At 35.6% G+C, this 27045-nt stretch overlaps 4 protein-coding genes across 8 annotated transcripts in view; 1 reads left to right on the top strand and 3 right to left on the bottom strand.

The window, feature by feature from the left end:
* Positions 1-27045, top strand: part of elfn1b (extracellular leucine-rich repeat and fibronectin type III domain containing 1b) — an 89711-nt gene that overhangs the window by 24008 nt on the left and 38658 nt on the right. The gene's annotated exons all lie outside the window — the stretch shown is intronic.
* LOC131535873 (UDP-glucuronosyltransferase 2C1-like) lies at positions 7353-25075 on the bottom strand. 2 transcript variants are annotated; one of them, XM_058768396.1, is made up of 5 exons: positions 24938-25075; positions 19145-22069; positions 18957-18987; positions 11582-11689; positions 7353-10591 (listed from the first exon to the last, which is right to left on the bottom strand). In XM_058768396.1, exon 2 carries the CDS (start codon positions 22062-22064, stop codon positions 20469-20471), a length of 1596 nt encoding a protein of 531 aa, XP_058624379.1. In that variant the 5' UTR covers positions 22065-22069; positions 24938-25075; the 3' UTR covers positions 7353-10591; positions 11582-11689; positions 18957-18987; positions 19145-20468. The 2 variants fall into 2 exon arrangements, with proteins under 2 accessions (XP_058624379.1, XP_058624370.1); XM_058768387.1 differs by lacking the exon at positions 24938-25075 and adding an exon at positions 22567-24929.
* LOC131535864 (UDP-glucuronosyltransferase 2C1-like) lies at positions 11705-19233 on the bottom strand. Its single transcript, XM_058768378.1, has 3 exons — positions 19145-19233; positions 18957-18987; positions 11705-15154 (listed from the first exon to the last, which is right to left on the bottom strand). The coding sequence occupies exons 2-3, from the start codon at positions 18979-18981 to the stop codon at positions 13554-13556; spliced, it is 1626 nt and encodes a 541-aa protein (XP_058624361.1). The 5' UTR covers positions 18982-18987; positions 19145-19233; the 3' UTR covers positions 11705-13553.
* On the bottom strand, positions 15179-25077 carry LOC131535841 (UDP-glucuronosyltransferase 2C1-like). 4 transcript variants are annotated; one of them, XM_058768347.1, is made up of 3 exons: positions 24938-25077; positions 18957-18987; positions 15179-18223 (listed from the first exon to the last, which is right to left on the bottom strand). In XM_058768347.1, the coding sequence occupies exons 2-3, from the start codon at positions 18979-18981 to the stop codon at positions 16617-16619; spliced, it is 1632 nt and encodes a 543-aa protein (XP_058624330.1). In that variant the 5' UTR covers positions 18982-18987; positions 24938-25077; the 3' UTR covers positions 15179-16616. The 4 variants fall into 4 exon arrangements, with proteins under 4 accessions (XP_058624330.1, XP_058624343.1, XP_058624337.1 ...); XM_058768360.1 differs by having other exon boundaries at positions 15179-18220; XM_058768354.1 differs by lacking the exon at positions 24938-25077 and adding an exon at positions 19145-19248.

The raw sequence follows: 27045 nt of genomic DNA, 5'->3' as shown, positions 1-27045 counted from the left end.
CAAACAATTAACACTGTCAAAGCCCAGAAAAGTATGAAAGACATCGTCAAAATAGTCCATCTGCCATCAGTGGTTCAACTGTAATTTTACAAAGCTACGAGAATACTTTTTGTACCCAAAGAAAATAAAAATAACAACTTTATTTAACAATTCGTCTCCTCTACATCAGCAAAATGATGCTATGCTGACACAGAGGAGACAAATTGTTGCAAAACATATAATGCAATGCAATACAATGATGATTGAGAGATAAATGTTCCTCAAAAAACCCATTGTATCATATTTGATACATTTTAACATGATTTAAAAAAAAAAAAAAAGATATTTATTCAGGGTACTACATTTTATCTTGAAATATTATACACAATATAAAAGTTATTCTTACGTTTACTTTATAAAAATCATTAAACATTTCACTGGAAAAGACAAGTGTACTACAACCCAAAGGTGGACATTTGAATCATATTAACTGGACTTTTACTTAAAGTATGAACTTTAAATCATAGGGCATCTTATGTATAACAGGTTTTTCAGTTAAATTTTGATCATGTTGATAAAATAGAGGCTTTGAATGTTCATGTTTCAAATATGACACAGTAGGGCAAGCTTTATATGGTAAATATGCTGAGACAACTCTAAGCAAGTGCAGTGTAAACGTTGTTTCTGTGGCACTTTCGAAAACACAGGTAGACATAATCACAGCCAAGTATGTCTTGGAGTGACGAGGAGGCATGCAAGGCTGTTACTTTTACGAAAACAGTTTAATAAACAAGAAGTTAATGTTCAATGACTTACATTTTTGCTCCTCTGACAAAAACAGTTCCATAAGCCAGGGGCAGGGCAAAACCGTCAACAAACAGCTGTTATATGTTTCTTAATGATTCAGTGTTTTGAACGAATAATTTTGAGTGAATGATTCAATGACTCATTCATTCATAAAGTCAGTTTGGTTCGTCAATTAATCAGCTATTTAAATGAATCAGTTGAATGAATGATTTACATTCACTTGTTTCTCGCTCGAATGAATCAGCGTTTTTGAACGAATGGGCTGAATGAATTATTACGACTCATTCTTAAACACAGTCACTTGCTGCCACCTACTGGTGTAACGATGTAACCGGCAGAAATAGTCGTAGAAAAATATTTCTAATGCACAGACCGAATTCAATCAACAGTAGCCTCTATCCATTTGCACTGAAAGAACTCGCTTTGTAACAATCAGAATTTGTGCTCAAATTGTTCGTTAAAGTAATTTTTCCTATTGAAGCCCTGAAATAGTTTTACAAAAAAATTCTCCCTCAGCCAGTCTTAGTTTTGCCGCATTTTATGCTTATGGATGCAAATGTTTTCAACCATGCATAATGTTAGATAAAGCTAACACACATATGCACAGGCTCCAGTCTCTGCAAGTGGCACTCGCTCCACAGCTCTTTGAAGTAGTGAAGTTTGTGATCACGAAGGGAGATTTTTCTTTGAGGCCATGACTTTTTTCCCTCACTGTCTTAATCTGATTCTTAAGGAAGATAATTGCGTCTTAAACGCTTTGATCTCATTTCATGGGGAGAGGGTCCTTTTCAAATAAAAAAATACATTAAAAAACTGAAAGCAAGATGAAAAAGTAAGGAAGAGTTACAGATCCAATAAAAAAATCAATGCATTGACCAAACATTTGTGTCTCTGTTTTTGTACTTGCATAAAATATGTTTCAATCCTTAATTGTAATCATACTTACATGATATATGGTTATAGTGTATGATACTAAGAAGTACACCTTTTAGACACTTTTATTTGAACATATTGATATCGATTGAAAATGCATGTACCATTAAAAATCTTTAATTTTGATGTGATTTCATGTTTTTTTTTTGCTTGTCTGCAGAGAAAATCTTATGAAGCCGTTATATATAGCCTAGTTAAGATGTGACAGATCAAAGCAAAAAATGTATTTGTCTCACTATCCGTCTTACAAGCTCACTTATTTATTCTGTTTATACTGTTCTTTTTCTCTTATGACCAGTGAAAGCTCATAAGAGCTCTAACAGCTCTTGCATTTGAAATGCAAGCCCGACTGGACGCTTTAGGACATGTTTGCATGAACAGCTATAAAAAGGTCATAAATCTGATGAATGTGAACCATTCGAATAGTTGTTTTTAGGTTAATGTCAAGGCACATTTCATTCTGTTTGAAATGAAGTGTTGATCCTGTGGTCTTTAGCCATTAAACCAGAACAATCAAAGCATTGGAGATAACCAGAGCGCAAAAGCCTTTATTTAATGGGAGATCTCGCACTCCTCTCGTCGTTTCTCTGTTTCTCTAATCCTCTTTTCTCTCATCCGCTTCTCTTGTATGGTTCTCACTGACACACTCAAAATGCTTTGTTTCATCTTGAGAGCGTGATACAGTAACACAGGGTTTGGTGCACATGGGCAAGTTTGTGTATGTGTTTGAGTGATTGATGTACCGTGAAGCTAGATTCACTACATACATATGGACACAAAATGTCACCCTAAAATCAAAAGAGAGAGAAAAAAAGAATTTATATTTTGCATAAGAAAATGAGGCTTATTTTTTAGGACCTCTAAGATTTTTCACTTTGTCACATTATTTTTCATAATAAATAAGCACATTTCCCCCCAAATATCCATTATACTGTAATGCAAAATTGAATTATAGTAATGTCGGGGGAAAAAATTCTTGGAATACAGAAATACACACACACACACACACACACACACACACACACACACACACACACTCAGTCTGGCATTTGCGGTTTACGGGGACTCTCCATAGGCGTAATGGTTTTTATACTGTACAAACTGTATGTGCTATTGCCCTACACCAACTCTACACCTAACCCTTACAGGAAACTACTGGCAATTTTTGAATTTCATAAAACACCGTTTTGTATGTTTTTTAAGCCTTTTGTTTTACGGGGACACAGGAAGTGTCCTCATAAACCATGTTTACGTTGTAGTACCCATGTTATTGTATAACCATGTCCTCGTAAACCATACCAGTACACACACACACACACACACACTTTTAATAAATCACAATCCTATATTCAGTATATACAGTATGTCTCATATGTCATATTTTATCATAATTTGTAAGATGCTCATTTTTATGAACAAATTATATTTTCTTCTCTTTATTTTGAGTTGAAATATGCCCGGACATTTCCTGAGATTAAATATTTTATATATTTAAAAGATGTTTATCATGCAGAATATATTTTCTTTTCTTGATTTTGTATTAAAATATGCCCTGAACATTTCCTGAGATTCAGATTTGCAGTGTAACATTTATCTGTGCTGTCTCTCATTCACATAAACACACATGTGTACATTTGAATTTAGAAGAGAATATAAATCAGCTTACTCAAGCACTCAGATTCACACCCAACGCGGCATGTATATGTGCTTGTGAAATTCCTGTGAGTGTGATAATTCATGCTTGAGGCCTCATTAGCGCTATATTTGCATATTCCTATGGAATTTTATCATAAATCAAAGCGTTATGGTCATGTGAGATGCATATTTCATATCATACGAGGCATATGAATTTTATCCGTATAAGCATATTTTTTTTCCACCCGCTCTGGGCGGAAATCCTCTAGAGACAGAGAACTCTTCATGATGAACCTCATTCCTGCAAGGTGTCCTCTTTCAGAAAGGCAGAGAAGAGGGAGGATAGAGCCAGGAGTATGGAAGAGATACAGAGGGAAAAAATACTTGAAAATGGCAGTAATTTCTCTCACATTACAGGTTTGGGGTGCGAATCTTCTTTTTCCTGGGATGGGCAATATTTCAAAAAGAGATGGGCAAAAAGGAAAGAGAGAGACACACAGAGAAAGAGAAAAGAATTGAAAAATTTTTCATATAATGATAGTGTAGCTTCAGGCGTATTGAAAGGTGTCAGACCTGCACTTCAGACCCCATTTCTTGTGACACGTACCTGTTTCTGTATGTGTGTGTGTGTGTTTGCGAGTTTACAAGAATCCTGGCTCTTTCCAAATAAAACGTGTTTTTGTGATTTAAATTCATTGCAGGCAACACATGCATTTTTTAGAACACCACAGCCAGTCTGTGAGCAGGATGTGTACAGACTGCAATATTTTCAAAGGTTCAATGAAATTGTGAGTGAGTAAAATACAGTACATATAATTGTTTTGTTGTTCAAGCATTCAAAATAATAAATAAGTTTATTTCTGTGCCACTAGCATCACCTAAACGAATCACAAAAATACAGCTATATACTAGCATTTTGCTACACATACTACTAAAAAGCTGAGCTACTGTATCACTACCTGGAAAAACTAGTTATTGCCATTGCCAACCCTGGTTTTATGTACAGTATATATATATATATATATATATATATATATATATATCTACTGTTACAATAATGGTAGCATCAGGGAAATAAAGTGAAAAAAGTGAAAAAAAAAACAACAACAACAGCAACAACAACAAAAAAAAAGAAACTGGGAATAAGCAATGATTTAACAAGAGAAACATTTTCAAGTTTTTTTTTTATTTTTATTTCTTGCATATTTAAATGGTATTGCTTGCACAGAGTAAACAGAATATAGTGAAGGCATGTGGAGGATCTTATTATTTATGTCATCAAGCAGCAATTAAAATTAAAATACTATATTGAAAATAAAACAAGAACATATAATTAATTTGCATGGCTACTTCAAATAATGTAAGACTTAGGGTTTGAACAGTTTTTCAATATATAGACCACATTTTGGAGTCATAAACAGCATTGACATCAAGTTGATTGACCTCTTGGCAGTCATCAGCAGGCACAAGACCGTTTAACAGTCAGTAGTGCTAGACAAACACGCGTTTCTGAGGTACCTGTGGTGGCCAAGCGTGGTAAGCACTGCTTTGATGAAACTGTGGGAGTGAGCTGTTACAACTGGCAAAATATTCAAGAATTTCTCATCTCAGTTTGAGCACAGATCGAACGCTTTCCCCAGTGTGACACAGCTTATTTTGAACATCATGTTTTTTGTCTTTTATTTACCATTTTTGCATTTTATTGAACCAGCATGCTATCAGGGACTGCTGACATTACACTCCTTTTAAATTGTTTTCTTTTAGGACACACATTTCGACATAAAAAGTGTAAAAGGCAACAAAATAAAATTGTATAAACCAACTAATGGTTTGATCTATAACAGATGGTGAGAGAGAGTAATGATAGGCTAAGAGGAGATATCGTAAAAACAAGAAGAGTGAAACAGCTGGAATGAAAACGAGTAAGGGTACAATCTTCTTGGCACAAAAAAATAAAAAATAAAATAAATAAAATTAATGGATGTGTTAGTTTTGTTCTTTATGCATAGTAACTTTTAAATTCACCTTCAAAAGTTTTGCTATTTTACAACATTCAAATTCAGTTCTAATCCCAGTTAGCATCCTGCACTGCGGGAATGTTTGTTTAAAAAAAAAAGAAAAAAAGTTAAATGTATAGACTAGATAACTTATTTTTTTATATGTAAAAATTACTGAAATTAATTACTTGTTAAAATATTTTTAAATGACTACAAACATGTCAGTCACATTTTAAAACAAGTTATTTTTGATAACAAACAAACAAACAAACAAACAAACACTAACACTTTACAGTAGGGGCCATTAACATTATTGAATATTAAACAACAATACATATACAGTATTCATTAATCTTTGTTAACGTTGGTTGATAAAAATACAGTTTTTCTTGGCTAGTTCATGCATATCCGTTAAATATTACTTTTTACTGTAGTAGTAAATGTTGAAATGTTTAAAAAATGTTGATATTAAATTAACTAAGATTAATAAATGCTTTACGTTGTTAGTTCATGTTAACTAAACTATAGTCAACAAATTGACCCTTATTGTAAAGTGTTACCAATTGCACACCACAGTTTTAAAAAGATTGTTCGCTTAAAAATGAAAAAAAGGAGATATTATGAAGAATGTGAGAGTGCATTGGACCCAATTGACTTTCTCTGTCTTGACAAAAAAAAGACATTTTTTTAAAATATATTCTTTTCTGTTTTAAGTTACACAGTCGCACAGGTTTGGAACGACGAGAGCACGACGAAGTAGATGACAACAAAATCTTCATTTTTGGATGAATTCTGTTTATGAATGGATTGACTTACAGGGTTGACTTATAAATGACATTGCAGTGCACCCTGATGCTTTTGGGAACGTCACATTTGGAATGCATTATATACACTGACAGATTCCTTACCTCTCACACATTCACTTCTGATTTCTGCTTTTAATCAGGTCATAACGGAATGAGATATGTAATTAAGGATCACCATCCTGTGACCTTTACCCAGTTCTGTACCTGCCAATAAGAGCAGCGCCTTCAGCGCAGAGACAGCAGATGGAGACCAGGTGTGTGTGTCTGTGTGTGGTTCACCTGTGGAGCCAGGAAAAAAATGTGTATTTAAGTGAGAGAGTGTGAGAAAGGTGGGCAAGTGGTAAATGGACAGGTGTTCAAACAGACAGAGGGCATGTCAGATGCTGTGCACAAACCCCAGGATTTGTAGAGGATGTGTGATAGTCGCTTTTCTTTTAGTCAAAAATAGTCATTTTATGAGTGGCATCTCTTACAAATGATTCACAATGCAAGCCAAACAGTAGAACTGATTGCTTTTATACTAGCAAATGTTTTAAGTAATTTGCTGAGGTATGCATCAGTATTATATTGTTCATACTTTATGGTGATTCATCATGAACAAATGACTCTTGTAAGCCAGTGAATCAAAAACATGCCAAATAATACATTTAATAGACGTTTTTGCTAAAGTTTTTTTTTTTTTCACTGACTTTTCAGAAGCAACATTAATGCAATCCAGTAATTGGCCTTGACAGTATATTAACAAAACTAAACACAAAAGTGTGGTTACAATGCATTCATTCATTTACTTATAATAATACAGAAAACACTACATGTTGTTAATCAGAATCCTGAACAAATACCTCATATGAAGAAGTTATTTTTAGTGGATCAAAAACATACAGTACAATGCTACCAGGGTAGTACAGATTCAGAACGAATAACTCCTATGATTCAGTTCTTTTTAGCGAATCAAACACCTACACACTGTAAAAAAAAAAGAAAAAAAGTTGAGCCAACTTAAAATTTTAAGGCAACCAGCTTCAGCAGATTTTTGAACTTATTTTTGTGGGAGATTCTCAAATTTTTGTTGTATAAACTTAAATAATAATTTAAGTAATAAATAATAAATAAATAATAATCAAAATAACTGTTTGCTTAGTATTGTTGATTAATAAAGACCAGTTATTTATGCTCTCTAAAGAGACTGTGAAAAGTCATTAAAAAGTCTTTATTTATTATTGAAACAATATGATTATTTGGCAATGCGCACATACACACATTCAATTAGACGGTAGCCAGAATGTAGTAAAATTTTTCATAGCAAAATGGAAAAATCTTCTGTAATCTACTGTAGTTCGGTCAAACGTTTATGACCTTCTTCTGATAAATGAACACAGCTTAAGGTGTTTTCAAGACCTTTAAACATTGTGAGGTCATTAAGTGTAATCAGATTATGCATACACAAACACTCACAATTTTCCTCTATCACATATGTATTCACACAAATAAATGTGACCTATAGATTATAATTGTCCAATTTCCATGCTTTCAAATATGCATGATTGTGTATTGTTTCTATGCACATTCAAATCCATAATTAGAATTACAATCTACTTTCATCTGTCCTTGCCATAGAATGTATATTTTACATATTTGAAAGTTTATATAATCACAGACACACATGCAATCAGAGATTATGATTGCTAGGATAGTAATGAAAGAGTATGAGTGTGTGTGGAGAGAGAATGTTTCTGCTCAATATACACTGTAATCTACATTTTTAATGTACATCTGCAGTGAGAAATGCAATATAATACGTTTAAAACAGATAAATGTACCAAACAGCAGTATGCAACATTGTCACACAACCACCACGTTGTATGTTTAAAGGACTAGTTCACCTAAAAATGTAAATTTGTTGATATTAAGTCTCCCTTAGGCCGTCAGAATGAGTCCAAACAGCTGTTTGAACTCTGATTCTGACGGCACCCATTCATTGCACAGGATCTACTGGTGAGTGAGTAAAGTAATGCAAAATTTCTTGGATAGCCTGAGGGTAAGGACATTTTTGGGTGAGGTATTCCTTTAATTCACTGTGTGCCATCCAGTTATCACCTTGAAAATTAAATGACTGCCCTGCATTTTTAATCCAATTTTGTGTAAAGACTCAGGATGGAAATGTTAAAATAGCAGCTAATATAATTTCTGGTTAATTCGCTAGAATCGCTGCATTTCCATTTAATTCGGAAATGGAAGGTGAAGTCAAGTGCACTGCATTGTGGGATTCAGTACTCTGTGCATACTGTATATTCTGGCATACATCCTGGTGTTTAATGATAGTATGCACTGCACAGCACACATACTGCACACTGCAGAAATAGCATACTACAACACTTCTCGCACTATTACAAACATATCCTGAGAAAAAGAGATGTGATAGTAGCGTTAAAACTAGCATAAGAATGAGAAACACTCCTTAAATATGTGCAATAGGTAGTAAGAGGCGAGATAAGACAGAGATAGAGAGAACGAGAGCTGATGGGAATAAAGGAAGAGACGCCTTGACCTTGGTGGTCTTCTCTTCAGCTGGATCAGCAAGTCTGTGTGGTTTGTGTATGTAAATTGGATGCAGGAAGCTACCTGTCTGCCTGTGCGTGCGTGGATGGCTCTCTAAATGAACTGTTTAGAAGTTGCTTAATGGCCAGATGGCATAAAGCAAATGAGTTAGAGTAAGAATTGAGTTTGCATATTTATGAAGCTTTTCTGAATAATTAATGAGATGCAAATGAGAAGTTGATGGTGAGGGCAGTGAGATGTGTAATGCATACGTGTGTGTTTGTTACATGCAGAAAGCCATCAACGTTCTTCAACACCCTTGAGTTCATGAGCAAACAAAAGGATCAAGAGGCAGCTGATGTCTTATCTCATCTCCACGTACAAGCGTTTTCACGCTCTCTCGCTCTCCTGCAGTGCACACATTTATTTAGCTAATAAACGTCTAAATGAGGACACACCATAAGTGTGATTCAGAGGGGAGTCGACTTCTAAATGACGTTTGAGTTGCAAATATTTACATCGGATGTCTGTGACTTCACCAGTGTTATCACTGAGATACTTTTATAGCGTTTATTCGATTTTTTTTATTTTTTTATTTTCCATTTATATTTTAGCTAAAATGTTAATAATTTTGTTGTGGTTTTGTCATTTTTATTGATTTTTGTTAATTGTCTGTATAGTTTTTACTCATTTTCATTTCAGTTTTAGTTATACAGTATATGAATAAATGAAAACGAAAAATGTTTTCTTGGTAACCTTTTTTTTTTAATGATTTTAATTTTAGTTAACTGTAAACAAACATGTAAACATTTTGTTTAAGATATTTTTGGTTAAGTAGAAACAATTAATTCATGCTTTTAAACTCAAGATATCAATTTAGACAGCAATTGCAGTACCACACGATCCTGGCCCAGACTTTTCTCACAGGCGGCTAGAGAAAAACACTTTTTTTCCATATATGAAGGCATCAAACCTCTGTAAAAGCTGTCGCTAAAGTGTCTTTTTGTAATGTCCATTCATGCTCTGTTTGCCACAATTGTGTGCTATTTTTAAATTATTTTATAGAAAATATTGATATATGTGATAAAGTGTAACTAATCCATTGAATTAAGCTACAAATCTCATAATTAATTTGATTAAACCAAAGATACAGTTTTTAATCACAATAAAGCCATAATGTTCTAGTGAACTGTTTTTCTCTAGAAACACACCATTTTTATTTTTATTTTTTGTCTATTTCAAGGTTTATATTAAATCCCATTTTATATGTTTACTGTGGTCGATGGCCCCTCACTGAATCGGTTTCAGTTTGTCTGAAAAGCATGACGAACGACTGAAGGACATTTCCAGCATCCCGCACGCATGTGTGTCACGGTTTAAATCTGAGGGGGATGGGGAACAGCTGTAATTACTTACTTCAGTGGACTTAAACATTCATCAAAATCCCTGCTACATTACGCTGTGTATCCATATTCTGACAGACATTATTGTTGGGAGTAATACTCTAGTCTACTCTAGCATACACACATATGCAAAAACAGCTCTGAGACTGAATATAAACAAATGCACGCCATCCTTTGGGGGGCAGCATTTCTCACTGTGCAGCAGTTTTGTTTCTGAAAATAGATGCATATGTGAGCAATGGAGAAACTTTAATGTGTCCGGATTTTTTAGCCCAGTTTTCACACATCTTAAATACTCATTTTTTAGAATGACTAATGGGGTGAAAGTGCTCAAGGAAAGATAGAGAGAGTGAGAGAGAAAAGGAAGTTTGTCCTATTTAAGTGGACAGAGCACCCTTTGAAGGACATTGAGATACACACACACACACACACACACACACACACACAGAGAGAGAGAGAGAAGGAGCTGCTACCCTCAGGCTGTCATGGTAACCTGGATAAATGATGAAAAGGTTTCTGTTATCTTGCTTTATTGTGCTCTAGAGTGCTTTAGTATTTTGATCATATTAACATGAAATTAGAACGCTAAATATTGCATATAAGAAGATGTGCTTTAAAATAATTGACAGTGCATTTACGGTAAAAAAAAAATCAGATCATCAATTCAGCTTTTTTGACATCATGTAACACTGAAATATATACATACTACAATAAATATAATGGTACCACAGTTCATGTCTAAACAATTTAGTCTCAAAAAAGGAAAATTATTATAGGAAATATAATAATAATAATAATATATAAAATTATATATATATGTGACCCTGGACCACAAAACCAGTCTTAAGTCGCTGGGGTTTATTTATAGCAATAGCCAAAAATACATGGGTCAAAATTATCAATTTTTATTTTATGCCAGAAATCATTAGGATATTGAGTAAAGATCATGTTCCATGAAGATATTTTGTAAATTTCTTATCGTAAATATATAAAAACTGATTAGTAATATGCATTGCTAAGAACTTAATTTGGACAACTTTAAAGGCGATTTTCTCAATATTTAGATTTTTTTGCACCCTCAGATTCCAGATTTTCAAATATTGTCTGATCCTAACAAACCATACATCAACGGAAAGCTTATTTATTCAGCTTTCAGATGATATATAAATCTCAATTTTGAAAAATTGACACTTAAGACTGGTTTTGTGGTCTAGGGTCACATATGGTAGCTTACATACTGTATATTTATTGAAAGTGTTTTTAGTCGTTGTAACTATAATAGTTTTTTCTGCTTTTTTTTTTTTTAAAGAGATTTCAGATTATTAAAGATTAAAAAAGGATATTCTTTAAAGTAAGCTTACATGAGTCCATATTGAAGTAGGCAAAAACTCTAAGGTTTGTCATAGGATCCCTATATGTTACAGGGAGCATGATAAAAATGTGTGAACATCACCATCATAATGTCTAAACATATATACTGCACCTGCTGAGACTGCTGATGTTCAGACATTGTCGTTTCCTCTCTTATGTTTGCCAGAAATAGCCTGCATGTTGTCTGGGTGAAGGATAATGGGGATGATGCCAAACAATCCTTAAAATAAATAGAAAACAACGACACACAGAAAATATGCTTGCACATACACCTACTGCATTAGACGGATATCCTTTAAAACCTCAGTTAAACTATATTGATGTCAAAAAAAGGAAGAAATGCTTTTTATATCTGCTTGGATAAAAGCTTTCAATTACGCTTATATTTTTAGCAGCTTGGCAGCATATTAAAGTACTAAAGCAGCAGAAAGTTCTGCTGTTTGTTTTGTAAAGCGTGAAGTCAGGACAATTTCAAACACGCATAAAGATTATGTGTGTGTTCCAGATTTTCTATGTATATGTGTGAGTGTGTAGTGTACAGATATTTCGCAGCAGAAATGCATGTTGTTGCAGCCCAGTGGTTAGTGTGATGAGTAAGGGAGTCTGTAAAACTACCAATAAACCTGCCTATAAGAGACAAGGTGAAATGTATCTAGCTCACTGCATGAACACTGTATGCTTTGGTGTTCCATTACTTTGAGAAGGAGAGAACCACTGCTGCAGTGACATCTATGTTGCTTTATTTTTTGGTGTTATGTCTATTTATGTATACAAGTAAACAGTTGTTGTCAAAGTTTTCAAAGCATATTTGATGTATTTTAAAGTAGCATTTATTTGACTGACATTCTAGAATTGTCAGCAACCTCACTATCATACAGCATGCAGTGTTTATGGTTGCTAATGAATGAAACTGTTGCATATATTGAATATGCATCTTATATACAGTATTCTTTCCGACAATGCTTGACAACCGGCAAAACGGCTGAATGCGGCAAACTCCTAATTACTAACAAATATGTAATTAAGTTACGTGATTTTGAATGTAACCAACCATTAAGAGTCCTTTGATTTATTCTTGAAACATTTGGCATTTTGAACGAATTGCTTGAATGCTAATTCAACAGTTCACTCATAAAGGCAGTCACTGTTGTACTGGCGTATCAATAACCTGCTCTTCCTCAATTGCTTTGCCTCATTTTCAGGGGATTATATTTTGGGTTTATTTAAATTAGATTACCTTTTATCTTTCAATGTTTTGTTCCTAGTTTTCAAGGGTGAGGGCAAGTCACACAATCCATTCTGGCATCTGCCTTATTCTGTCAAAGTTATACGCAAATTATAGTCTCAAAAACGTATCTATAGCATTATCTTTTAGGCAGTGGTTTTCAATTCCTGGGGACACACATATACTGTTAAAATGTATCTTTATCCTTAATATGCTCTTACTTACAGTATACACCTGATTTAAATCATCAGCAGAGAGCTGCATGAACTAAACTTGGACTATCAGATAAGGCAGACATATAAAATGTGCAATGCTGTGGGTCCCCAGGACTGGAATTAAGAACCTCTGCTTTAGAGGATTGAAGATTACGTCCTGATCTAGGCTGCTAACACAAAAGTCAAAGATGTGAATCATAAACTGGAGACATCTACTTCCATTGTGCTCTTGAGCAATACATAATCACAGTAAACAGGCTGCCCCAGTGGAACTGTCACTACTGCTTGTGTCATTCAGAATAAAATGTCTGCTGAATGTCAAGAAATGTGTTCATTGTTTTCCATTGATGAAAAATGCCTTTGGGAAAGAAATAGTATGACATACTGAAAAAAAAAAAAGCACATTATACTGCTAAATGGGCAGGTAGTAAAAATATATTATTTCCCCAATATATTTTCCCAAGTATTCTTGTTTTTAGGTGCAACAAAGTATATTTGGAGATAAGCTGAGACAGATAGATAGATGTTTAAATAACACTGTATAAGGTAAAATATTAAAATAAACCTAATTTCACTGTATTTTCATACAAAGTAGGAAAGTTACGCAAGAAATGCAAAATCACACAAGTACATATTCATCCTCATTATTTTAGTTTGGTTTTTGTTTTTCTCTTGCATATTCTGCAGCAGAAATGTCTGATTACAGCATATATGCTCATGATTATGAGAGACACAGCAGAAAGCAGGAACAGTATGACATCAACAGAGTGATAAGAGTACCAGGGCATTTTGTAAGACTCTGTGCGCAAGTGAGCAGCACCTTTGTGCCTCATAACAAACTCAATCCAGAAGATGGCGTTGTCCAGAGGTTTCACTGGAACGTCCTTGTGAAGCCTTGAGAGCCTCTGCATGTTCTCCCGATAAGAGGGATCATAAAGGACCTCTTTAACAGTTTTGAGGAAGGAGTCCTTATCCACTGTGGCAAAGTCTACATTCTTGGCTACACCTCGTACTCTCATTTTTGCAAGATTATCAGGCTGGTCAAAAATCAGCCCAAATCCAATGATTGGTACCCCGTGGTAAATGGCTTCTTGAATCCCATTGGTTCCTCCATGTGCCACAAAGGCTCTGGTCTTAGGATGACCCAGAAGATCATTCTGAGGCATCCAGTCCATCATAAGGGTGTTGTTTCCTAGAGCAGATGGTCTCTTTCCTTTGTACCTCCAGATGATCTTCTGTGGAAGTTCTGCAAAAGCTTCAGCAATCGCTTCAGCCACATCATCAGGAAGCTGACCAATGAGAGTGCCCAGAGACATGATGATGACACCATGATCACCAGAGCTCTGCACAAAGTCCTCCAGATCTCGGGGAAGAGGCTTTGATGGCTTGCATTGAAAACCTCCCATGTAGACAATGTTTGGCATAGTGGGACGCGGGAATTCAAAAATAAAATCAACTCTATGGAGCCACAGATCAGCACTCTGAGTTAAAGAAAAGTAGGATGTTCCTGGGCCAATGAACTGTTCGCAAAGTGCATTATTAATTGGAGAAATCAAGAGAGCAACCAGTATTTCAGTTATGGTGTACATCACTACATTCTTCACTCTTTCCAAGAAACTCATGCGGTCTGATAACTCCAGCATTGGAAAAGGTACATATGAAAGTGGTGAAGGAGCTATAACAAAATGAGCCTCATTGTACACTGTCCAACGGACATTGTAGACAATGGGCAGTTTGAGATAGTGACCCAGTATGATCCCTCCGAACATGGCCGGATCTGTCAGAATTAAATCATACTTGGTGGCTTTTAAGGACTGCATTAGTTGCTGGTCTTCAATCATGTTGACTATCATCTCACTTTCTGTTTCAATCATCTTTACAGAACTTTGCCACATCTCTATCTCCAGCTTCAGACGAGCCCAGGTGGAACCTTCCCTCATAATTCCTATAAGTCTTGAAACAAACATCTCAAGGAATTCTTCACCAAATCCTCCTTCAGACTTGAGAGTGACTGATGTATAGTGAGGTGAGAATTCTTTGATGTACCAGCTGTCTGCCATCCGAATGACTGTAACGCTGTGACCTTTGGCATGAAGTGCCTCCACCAAGATGTTCATGTTGACCCAGTGACTGCCATCCACAGGAAAGACAAGAACCTTCCCGCTTTGAACATCTGTGACAGTCGTCAGCAGAAGAGTTAACACGACTGGCCCAAGCACCTGAAAAACCTGTCCGTTCATAGTTCCTGTTGCAAAGCAAGAGAACAAGCACATTTTAAAATTATATCCATATATAAATCATCTTGCAGCACCACCCCTTTTAAGCAATAAAGCACAGCAACAGTTTAGCTGTATAACAAAAACAAAAATAAGTGAACTCAGTAATCCAGTAAGAATAAGTAAGTGAATGTTGCATTCAGTAAATCTATTATAATACAGTGAGAACAACTGTAGAAAAGATAAATCAGTCATTTGATCTATTAAAAAATGAATTTGTCACATTGCAACGAAAAATAACAGCCATAAAAACCCAACCATTTGGATTTAGTAGAATTTCAACATCATTTAGCACAGTTCAAGAAGGTCAAAATAATAATAATCACACAGTACATCAAATACAGAGACATTTTTGCTGCAGCCGTGTCTGTTTTTAAGACTGCTAATCCCACAATAGATCGGGCCCTGCCAGAGGATGCACTACAAATAATACTTTCCATCACTTTGATAGACCGGGTTGTAAATTTCCCATCACACTCTTTTTTTTTTTTTTTATCCCTTAGTAAGCTACAGTAACACTTGGCATTTTTAATGTGATACTGATATAATAAGAACCCCTATGACAAGAGCTCTTTTAATTCTATCAAGCGCTGGATTATGAGTACTTGGCCTTTCTTTTTATTCTGCTCTCACAATGTGAAAGGGACAACAGGCACTGTGCTCTTCTGGTCACCCAGTTTGATGAACAGTATACCATTCATTAATCCACTGCACTATAATAGGAATCTATACATTACCGTTCAAACATTTGTGGTCAGTAAGATTTTTTTTTTTTTAAAGAAATTAATAATTTTATTCCACAAGGATTCGTTAAATTTATCAAAAGTTTCAGTAATGACATGTATAATGTTATGTAAGATTTCTATTTCAAATAAATTCTGGTTTTTATGTTCATGAAAGAATAATGAAAAAATATATCATGGTTTCCACAAAAATACTAAGCTGCACTGTTTTCAACATTGATAATAATAAGAAATGTTTCCTAGCAGCAAATCAGCATATTAGAATGATTTCTGAAGGATCATATGACACTGAAGCCTGGAGTAATGATGCTGAAAACCCCAAATTTTTAATTGTATTATTGTTACATTCAGATGGTTTTTATAGCAAAAATAATTGATGACATGATGATCAGGAGCTGAGAAGAACACTAAGACATTAGATATATGTATGAAAATATGTATATATGACACTGTATATGAGACAAATAATGGCATGTATGTACAATATTTGTTCATATATAGAGTAAATATTAGAATGTAATATGGTTTGAATAAATCAACATTTATTAATCACCATATGAAAACAATTTTAATTAAGAGATTGATTTGTTTACTTACTTAAACCAGATCTGAATATAGTTGAACAAAAACAATAAAGCTGTAGAGACTCTACAGTACAACACAAATATTGTCGATTTAACAATTTAACTCATTTGCTTTTGTTTTTTGTTTTTCTCATGCATATTCTGCAGCAGAAATATCTGATTACAGCATATATGCTCATGATTATGAGAGACACAGCAGAAAGCAGGAACAGTATGACATCAACAGAGTGATAAGAGTACCAGGGCATTTTGTAAGACTCTGTGCGCAAGTGAGCAGCACCTTTGTGCCTCATAACAAACTCAATCCAGAAGATGGCGTTGTCCAGAGGTTTCACTGGAACATCCTTGTGAAGCCTTGAGAGCCTCTGCATGTTCTCCCGATAAGAGGGATCATAAAGGACCTCTTTGACAGTTTTGAGGAAGGAGTCCTTATCCACTGTGGCAAAGTCTACAGTCTTGGCTACACCCTTTACTCTCATTTTAAAAAGATTATCAGGCTGGTCAAAAATCAGCCCAAATCCAATGATTGGTACACCGTGGTAAATGGCTTCTTGAATCCCATTGGTTCCTCCATGTGCCACAAAGGCTCTGGTCTTAGGATGACCCAGAAGATCATTCTGAGGCATCCAGTCCATCATAAGGGTGTTGTTTCCTAGAGCAGATGGTCTCTTTCCTTTGTGCCTCCAGATGATCTTCTGTGGAAGTTCTGCAAAAGCTTCAGCAATCGCTTCAGCCACATCATCAGGAAGCTGACCAATGAGAGTGCCCAGAGACATGATGATGACACCATGATCACCAGAGCTCTGCACAAAGTCCTCCAGATCTCGGGGAAGAGGCTTTGATGGCTTGCATTGAAAACCTCCCATGTAGACAATGTTTGGCATAGTGGGACGCGGGAATTCAAAAATAAAATCAACTCTATGGAGCCACAGATCAGCACTCTGAACTAAGGTAAGGAAGGACACTCCTGGGCCAATGAACCGTTCGCAAAGTGCATTATACGTTGGAGCAATCATAAAAGCGACTTGTGTTTCAGTTATGATGTACATCGCAACATTCTTCACTCTTTCCAAGAAACTCATGCGGTCTGATAACTCCAGCATTGGCAAAGGAACATAAGAAAGTGGGGAAGGAGCTATTACAGAATGAGCCTCATTGCACACTGTCCAACGGACATTGTAGACAATGGGCAGTTTGAGATAGTGACCCAATAGAATGCCTCCAAAATCAACTGGATCTGTAAGAACCAAATCATATTTAGTGTCTTTTATGGACTGCATTAGCTGTTGGTCTTCAAACATGTTGACTATCATCTCACTTTTTATTTTAAACATCTTCACAGCATTTTCCCACATCTCCATCTCCAGTTTCAGATGACTCCAGGTGGAACCTTCTCTCAGGATTTTCATAAGTCTGGATGCAAACGTCTCAAAAAATTCTTCATCAAATCCTCCTGGAGAATTCAGAGTGATTGATGTGTAGTGAGGTGAGAATTCTTTGATGTACCAGCTGTCTGCCATCCGAATAACTGTAATATTGTGACCTTTGGCGTGAAGTGCCTCAATCAAGATGTTCATGTTGACCCAGTGACTGCCATCCACAGGAAAGACAAGAACCTTCCCACTTTGAACAACTGTGACAGTCATCAGCAGCAGAAGGGTTAATCTGATTTGGCCACACGGCTGAAAAATCTGTCTGTTCATGGCACCTGCTGTAAACCAACAGAGTAAGAATAACCTACTGATAGAACCAGTTAAGTATGTCAAGCTGCAATATTATTGAAGTATGAATTGTTCATTAATTTCAACATTGCATCTGTCTGTGACATTTTTTAACAGAATGTAAACTGAAATGCTAGTGAGCTTTGGCGCAGGGCAGCTGCACTAAAAAGGAGCCAATAAAGAAGCAACGCTACACATCTTTTGCTCAGATTTGCAGTTTGGATGCATTAATGCTATTGCTGAGCGTCAGAGCCAGTCTGCAGATATTGGGCAGTCAGAGTTGACAGATTTTGCTGAAAATTGCATCGCATATAACGGGCCCCGACTCAGAATTTTTTGTTTCAAACTGTGATTCCATTCAGTAGGATATCAAACGTGTTTGCTATTTTGAGCCCATTTTTGAACATGCCATTTTAATTTGTCATGCAATGTCTTAGCAATGAACAACATGTTTCTGCATGAGGTTTGTGTGATCAAACGATTCGAAGGTATGGTAATGTGTGATTCGCCGTCATTTATAGTATGTCACCCATTTTTCATAACCATTTACAAAGTTGGCAAGTGTATGATGACTAGTGATCTACTGGTCATATTTTAATGTATTGTATTTTTGCCTTAAGGTGACTCTTGTATAGAATCAGTGGAAAAAAGCTATGTTGATTACATTTGTTTTTTTGGACCAGCCACAATACTTAATTCTAGTGACCATGAACATATACTCACCTGGTTTGTGTTTACTAGATGCCATTCAAATCTGCAAAAAAGGAAAAACACCCATATGAAGGCAAGGCAAATATCAAATAAAAATCTAGATTTTTCTAATTGTTGAGGAAACAGCAAACATGTCTAGTAGTAATATTAAGTGATATTGTTCCTTGTGATCTCTGTGCTATTAAAATATATATTCTTACCCACGTAGCATGCAATATCACTACCAGGTCAGCCTTGAGTGTAGCGTAAGTCACAAAACTACAGGCATTTACTCTCCTTTGGTCTCGTTGTGCATGCTGATAATGCTCATTTAACTGTCTTTAACGGGGCAAAGGGCATTTACCTGCAAAGCCCTAGTTAATGAGCTACCATTTAGAATTTTGTTGTGTAATTACCTGGATGTTGACTAGCTTAGTGCACTGCAGCTACTTAAATGGTCAGTACTTCATATCAACACTATAGAATAAGAGGATTAGACTACATATAGAGCATTTTACAGGAAAGACCAGAGTGTCTTTGGCACAAACACGGTCAAGGTTGCAAATATAATGAAAAACAACAGTGCTTACTCTAACAAAATATTTTATTTTATTTTCATTACATAAAAAATCATGTGAAATGCCCGATAGAACTTTAAATCAAACTGATTCTCTAAATTCAATTGATTTCCTGTACATGTTTTATATGTTACATATAAACATTTGAAATAAAAATGATTATCAAAATAAACAATCAAAAAAATTGGTCAAATGTTTAATTAATTTATACATTCTTTCAAAATAGCTACTGATGACAAAATGTATGTGCATTTTTAAGGTAATACTGTCATACAAACAACAAACATTAATCTATTAAAGCTTAATGAGGTTTGAGTGCAACATAATATGGTAAGTTGTCAGCTGCATGTGTGCAAGTCACTAAAAAGAACCAGTTCCAAGAAGTCGTTTGTTTGAGATTTGGTTGGAATACCCTGGTCACAATGCATTGATTCACTAAAAAGAATCATGTCATAATTCATTTGGGAATCAGTTGAACTATGCTTGTGGCATTGTATGTATTTTGCTGAATAGTTTTGTGTGTGTGTGTGTGTGTGTGTGTGTGTGTGTTTTAATTTATAATGAACTTTGCTCACCTGATAAATGAAAGGCTAAGGCATTAAAACAGTTCTTATTATTAGTTACATTATTTCTGTTCAATTCAAAAGTTTAATTCAGAGTGGTACAACACACCTTTAGGTCATGCATGAAATGGTGAAATAATAGCATAAAAGGAAAAACAAAACCTAAATGAGATCAGTTAAATATAAATAAAAACCATGGTGCACCTGACATAATTCATTTTTGAAATACAGAATAGGTTCTAAAACAGTAACACAAATTTAAACGTGCACAAACCAGTAAATCAACATCTATAGATCACCATATGAAATTAATATCATATCGATTCAAAGCTTTTGTCATAGATATACAGGAAATGCCTCACCTAGAGTTGCTTATTACCTGAATAAAAAAACAAAAAAACAATTCATTCAAGTTTGTTTTTTGTTTTTCTTAAGCATATTCTACAGCAGAAATATCTGATTACAGCATATATGCTCATGATTATGAGAGACACAGCAGAAAGCAGGAACAGTATGACATCAACAGAGTGATAAGAGTACCAGGGCATTTTGTAAGACTCTGTGCGCAAGTGAGCAGCACCTTTGTGCCTCATAACAAACTCAATCCAGAAGATGGCGTTGTCCAGAGGTTTCACTGGAACGTCCTTGTGAAGCCTTGAGAGCCTCTGCATGTTCTCCCGATAAGAGGGATCATAAAGGACCTCTTTAACAGTTTTGAGGAAGGAGTCCTTATCCACTGTGGCAAAGTCTACATTCTTGGCTACACCTCGTACTCTCATTTTTGCAAGATTATCAGGCTGGTCAAAAATCAGCCCAAATCCAATGATTGGTACCCCGTGGTAAATGGCTTCTTGAATCCCATTGGTTCCTCCATGTGCCACAAAGGCTCTGGTCTTAGGATGACCCAGAAGATCATTCTGAGGCATCCAGTCCATCATAAGGGTGTTGTTTCCTAGAGCAGATGGTTGCTTTCCTTTGTACCTCCAGATGATCTTCTGTGGAAGTTCTGCAAAAGCTTCAGCAATCGCTTCAGCCACATCATCAGGAAGCTGACCAATGAGAGTGCCCAGAGACATGATGATGACACCATGATCACCAGAGCTCTGCACAAAGTCCTCCAGATCTCGGGGAAGAGGCTTTGATGGCTTGCATTGAAAACCTCCCATGTAGACAATGTTTGGCATAGTGGGACGCGGGAATTCAAAAATAAAATCAACTCTATGGAGCCACAGATCAGCACTCTGAACTAAGGTAAGGAAGGACACTCCTGGGCCAATGAACCGTTCGCAAAGTGCATCATAATTTGGAGCAAACAGTAAAACGCCCATAGCTTCAGCTACAGTGTACATCACTACATTTTTCACTCTTTGAAAAAAGCTCATGCGGTCTGATAACTCCACCATCGGAAAAGGAACATAAGAAAGTGGAGAAGGAGCTATCGCAAAATGTGCTTCACTATACATCGTCCAACGGATATTATAGACAATGGGCAGCTTCAGAAAGTGGCCCAAAAGAACACCTCCAAACAAGAGTGGATCTGTAAGAAGCAAATCATACTTGGCATCCCTAAAAGACTGTATTAGCTGCTGGTCTTCCATCATACTCTTTATCATCTCACATTCTACTTTAGTCAGCTCAAAAGTACCTTGCCACGTCTCTATCTCCAGCTTCAGACGAGCCCAGGTGGAACCTTCCCTCAGGATTTTCATAAGTCTGAATGCAAACGTCTCTAAGAATTCTTCATCAAATCCTCCTGGAGAATTTATAGTAACTGATGTGTAGTGAGGTGAGAATTCTTTGATGTACCAGCTGTCTGCCATCCGAATAACTGTAATGCTGTGACCTTTGGCATGAAGTGCCTCCACCAAAATGTTCATGTTGACCCAGTGACTGCCATCCACAGGAAAGACAAGAACCTTCCCGCTTTGAACATCTGTGACAGTCGTGAGTAGAAGGGTTATCAAGATATGGCCACATGACTGAAAAAACTGTCCGTTCATGGCACCTGTGGTTGAGCAAGGGAACAAGAGTGAACCTGTGAAAGACCTCAAAACCAGCTGATAATGTAAATCATCTTCATTATTAACCACGTATTTTTCAATATCAAGATAAACCACATATATTTTATGTATATATTTTACCTTCTACTATTGTTTTGTCAGGGCATAGAATGTAACGACTGTCAAAGAACTTTTCAATGTTGCTTTTGAAATGCACTTTATGGAGTGATCTGAAAATGAAATGCTAACTTTGGGGCAAAAAAGCTGCACTAATTGGAAGGTGCATGTGTGTTCATGTCATCTAAAAATCAATGAATAAAAGACTATGTTGATTAAAGATGAAAATATGTGCACAAAATTAAAATATACTGCACGTATTTGGAGAAACAGCTTAAAGAAAGACTTTTTATATTTGACAGTCAAATAAGTCAGGTCAAAATTAAGGTCTATTGCTCCTAGATCTATATACTGTTCATATTCATACCAAGAAACATGCTCTTACCCATGAAAATGTAGACTGCAAAATCATTACCAGGTCAGCCTTTGTTGAGTGTAAGATAAGTCAAATAAGTACAAGTACAGCTTACTCTCCTTCAAACTCAATGTGCATGACAAGACACAAATACTGTAATGTAAGTGAAGGGTCAGTCAGTCTTTAATAGGGAAAAGAGGATTTCCAGTGTAGTTAATGAACTACTATTTAACGTTACAACTGTGGTACAGAATCAGAACTGCCACAATTCCATCAAATTAAAGTATTTTTACCAAACATTTACATGCTTTTGGCAGATGCTTTTATCCAAAGCGACTTCATTCATTCGAATTGACCCCATGGCTTTGATGTTGCTAGCACCATGCTCTACTGAATGAATGAATGAATGAATGAGGCATTTATTTAGTGCTTTATTGTGTATTGCTATACACCCAATAACCAAGCTGTGCAATAACCAAGCTGTGGTAGTCAACTTCATTGCTTATGAGTTTATTAAATTAGCAACAATAAAATGCAATAAATGAACATAATGTAAAGGATTGGTACATTCTGGCCTGGAATATCTTCCATAAAAAAAACAAGCAGTAGAACAACGTAGATTTCAGTTATACAGCAATGATTCACTGGGAGTCAATGAGATTATCATGAGTGCTTTTACATGAGAAAATATATAATGAATTCAATCAACTTTTTTCTGGAAGCCAGCCCAGTTTCATTATATAAGCTCTGTAATATTTTCTACCTTGAAAACATGACATGCTAAATCATGGTCAAGTTGTAACATAAGTCAGTTTACTCTTCTTTGGCCCTGCTGCTCACTCTCATGACAGTTCTATTGCACGTGTATGCTACAGTGTGTGAGTGAAAGTTCATGTCCTCAAAGGAGCAAAGGGTATTTACCTCCAGAGCCGGAGTTATATTTCAACTTTACTCATGCCCAGTGGGGGGAAAATGCACAGCCAAGAAGCAAGGGAGTAAAGCATTAGGTTTAATTTCTACAGTAAAGTCTTTAATTCATAGTTTTTGTCTTTTGCCTTAGCATTTGTAAAAATATAAAAATATACAGCATTGTCAAGTTCACTTTTTAGTTGTAAACTTGATAGTTGGGCAGTTGCTTTGGTGGAAATTTACAGACACCAAAATAATTATAAATAGATATTAGGCTAAGTACAATTTTTGCCATCGATTCGTGCTTCTCCATTTCTAAAGTTCCAGCTGCCACTGCAACCAACCATTTCCACCAATTTTTATCAGTAGCCTATACAAAGACATAATTATGTTATATTAGAAACAGAGCAACAGCTTAGATATTTCAATGACACCGGGGAAAATCTGAGAACTTATTTATTTATGTATTTATTATTTTTTATATATTTATTTTATATATTTTTTTAAATATGGTAAATGTATTTATTTATTTTATGATCTGGCCCTTAATTTAAGACGCTGTGTTAGTTTCTTTATTCTAATTAATAATAATTGCTTCTTGGTCTTGGTGTTCTCTGAGCAGTGCAATGTTGGTTGGGAGTTTAATACAAGCAAATATAGCATCTTGATTCTTTTCGCTAAAAAGATTCATACCTTTTAGTTCACTGAAATAAATCAACCTTGAATTGTTCGATGTTCTGTTGCGCCAGTAGGTGGCAACAAGTAGCCTATTTTTGTGTGTTATAGAATCATTGATGCATTAAAACGTGATTCGATCGACTAAGTCACTTCAGATCAAGTGTGTTTAAACATCATAGTGTTTCCTCACAAATTACAATTGAGAATTTAACTTTATGTGGTCATCAGTTACGCTACTTTTACACATTCCTCCCGTTTCCTCACTGATGTGGAACAGATACACGACGGACATGATGTTCGTTCAATATCGTTGTGAGTTTTGTTCAAACCAGAGTCGTTCAGTGAAGCGGGCGTGTTCGTTCAGAAGATCAAATCTTACCATGCTCTGTGTCCAATTCACATACTATCCCCCTGAATAGTATTCAAGATTAGTAATCTTTAATAGCCTACTATTTAGCGTGGATAGTAGCCTATGCGAATTGGGACTTTCGCCTAATGCATTAATTCATGCTATAAGACAGGAAAGCAGCCAGGCGGTTGAATAGAAGAGACCACGGCGAACGAACGATACGAGTCGGTCCGTAAAATGAACACCGATGCGTGCGCGAACTAAACACCAAAGCAGCCCAATTTAAAGTAGCAAAATTAACACCTTGCACGACCCCACGCAAAGCAAGCACATTGTTTCGGATGCTTAACAATGACCACCAGCACACACAGTTGCATTATAATAAAATTAGTCTCTATGTAAAAACTTTATAGGTAAAACGCTTTCTTAATCTTTTTTCAATACAATTATACATGTGGGACTCACCACTGCGCGAATGTCAGTATTCCTCAAGAAACTTCCACAACGTGCAAACAACTCCGTCCTGCCAGCTTCTTACCACTATATTAAGTAAAACATTCGTTCAACTATACTATTTAAAACGTTTTCCTCTGATCGCGTTATGCTTTTTGTTCTTCAGCCAGTAAGCTAATATTTTCTCTTTTTACTGAAGTTCCAGGGGGCGCCTCCCCGCCCTGCTAGGTCTGAATGATAAAACAGATTTACAGGACATGGCTCTGTTTACATAAAAGGTTATGGGAGGGCCAGATGAAAGGACTAGTGCAGTGAGTGCAGTGACTATTTGTCTGTAGATCTTTTGTTCATGCACGTTTCCCTTGCATGCATTTACATTAAACTTTACATGAATAACATCTCTGATCTGAAGAACAAACATAGCAAGTTTGAACAGCAGCATTAGTCAGCTCAGTGTTGGTTGATGCAGGTTCATAAAGTGAATGAGATTATTTCAAGGGAAAGTTTGACACATCTGATAATCACAAAGACAGACAAATCCTGTAATCCACTGGATAGTCAGGGCACTCCAGTTTGCGCCCTGCACCTCTGAACTGTCCATAAAGTGTCACTGATTTTTTACAAAATTAAACACACGTTATGATGTTTGAGCATGTACTTCAACATCATTTAGCAAATATCCTTTGAAGTCTTCCACCGAGTATGAGCTTTGACATGACTACCATACCTTTTCTCTGAAGCAGTTTATTTATTTTTTCCATGCTGTCATTACTTTTAGACTTTTATCCCCTTGACAGATGAAATTATGTTGTGGTTTAGGAGACAGATGCTCTGGAAATTTGGAAATTTACTATTCTGCCCATTTGGAGCTCATTCAATTTGTTGGTTGCATGTTGCTTTGAAAACTCAGTTATCTGATGCATAATAATATTTGGTTATTTAAATGTGAATTCTTTTGTCATATGTCATTTTCATTTTTGTTTGATCGGATCCCTCATGCTCTCGTAAGTGTTGGTCAGCCATAAAATTTCATTTTTTCTTTACTCATACAAATTCAGGCTGCATTATTTATAATTACAAAAATGTGTCGCAATGGACTTTTTAAAGACACTTCAGTTAAACTCTCCTTCATTTTCACTCCCAGCTTCATACTGCTTAATGGAACTGCTATATGCCAAAAAAGTAATTAAAATCAGTTCATTTAATTCAGAATACAATAATGGAAGTCTTTCCTGATGAATGCCTTGTGGAAGTTGTGAGCGCATGTAAAATCTCCAATATATTATTAATTCTCATTACTAATTGACTCCTAGGTATTATTTTTCTGAATTAAAGAGCCATTGAAACACCTTATGCCACAAAATGGGTTATTTGCAGCATAAATTATGATTACTTGAACCCTGGAACATTGTAATAATAAATTAATAAATAATAATAATAAGAACAACAAATACATATATACATCAGTATTTGTACTGTATCTTGTATTTGATTAAAAAAACATGAACATCCTGAAAAAAAGATACATTTACTTGAGTAGAAAAAACACAAAAGATATTAAGGCTTCTTTTCATGCAATATATCTTGAACTTAGACAAATTACCTTCCTGGCAATTGCTTTTCTTGCTTCAAGCATAAATCTGACCAAGTTTATTGAAATTTATGCTTTAGAAAGCCATGTGATAGTGGGGTAAGGATAGGATAAATAAACTTAATTCAAGATATATTTTTTGAAAACAAAAAATCTTAATATCTTATGCAGTTTTGTTTCTCATTTACATATATCTTGTTTTAAGGATATTTTAATGGGGAAACAAGCCAAAAATACTGATTAAGAAACTTGATTTTTGCAGTGAGCATATTATTTATGTAATTCTCGTTGGGAGAACCCTCTGCATGCTGTCATTAATTTTGCATTTCATGTTAATCTCTTTTTTGTACTTCTACTTTCTCCTCCAGATATCTTGACATAATGAGGTATCACTCATTTCCGGTGATGTGATACTATCACCTACTAAGCTTGAAATTCAGCTGGCATCCCTAGCTATCAATTAAAACGGCACGATCTCCAGTAACCTCTGTTGATTAAGATTCTGCTGGTGTGTGGATGGTACCAAGTG

The sequence above is a fragment of the Onychostoma macrolepis genome, chromosome 01, assembly GCF_012432095.1.
Source record: "Onychostoma macrolepis isolate SWU-2019 chromosome 01, ASM1243209v1, whole genome shotgun sequence".
Classification (NCBI taxonomy): Eukaryota; Metazoa; Chordata; class Actinopteri; order Cypriniformes; family Cyprinidae; genus Onychostoma; species Onychostoma macrolepis.
The sequence above is the reverse complement of the archived record's forward strand: the minus strand, read 5'-3'. Positions and strand labels throughout refer to the sequence as shown.

Bases quoted from the DNA above. Each gene is read 5' to 3' on its own strand.
- LOC131535841 (XM_058768347.1), bottom strand. From the start codon at position 18,981: ATGGCATCTAGTAAACACAAACCAG. The intron at 18,224-18,956 runs GTGAGTATATGT...GTTGGTTTACAG, and splicing joins ATCTAGTAAACACAAACCAG to CAGGTGCCATGAACAGACAG.
- LOC131535864 (XM_058768378.1), bottom strand. From the start codon at position 18,981: ATGGCATCTAGTAAACACAAACCAG. The intron at 15,155-18,956 runs GTGAGTATATGT...GCTTTGCAACAG, and splicing joins ATCTAGTAAACACAAACCAG to GAACTATGAACGGACAGGTT.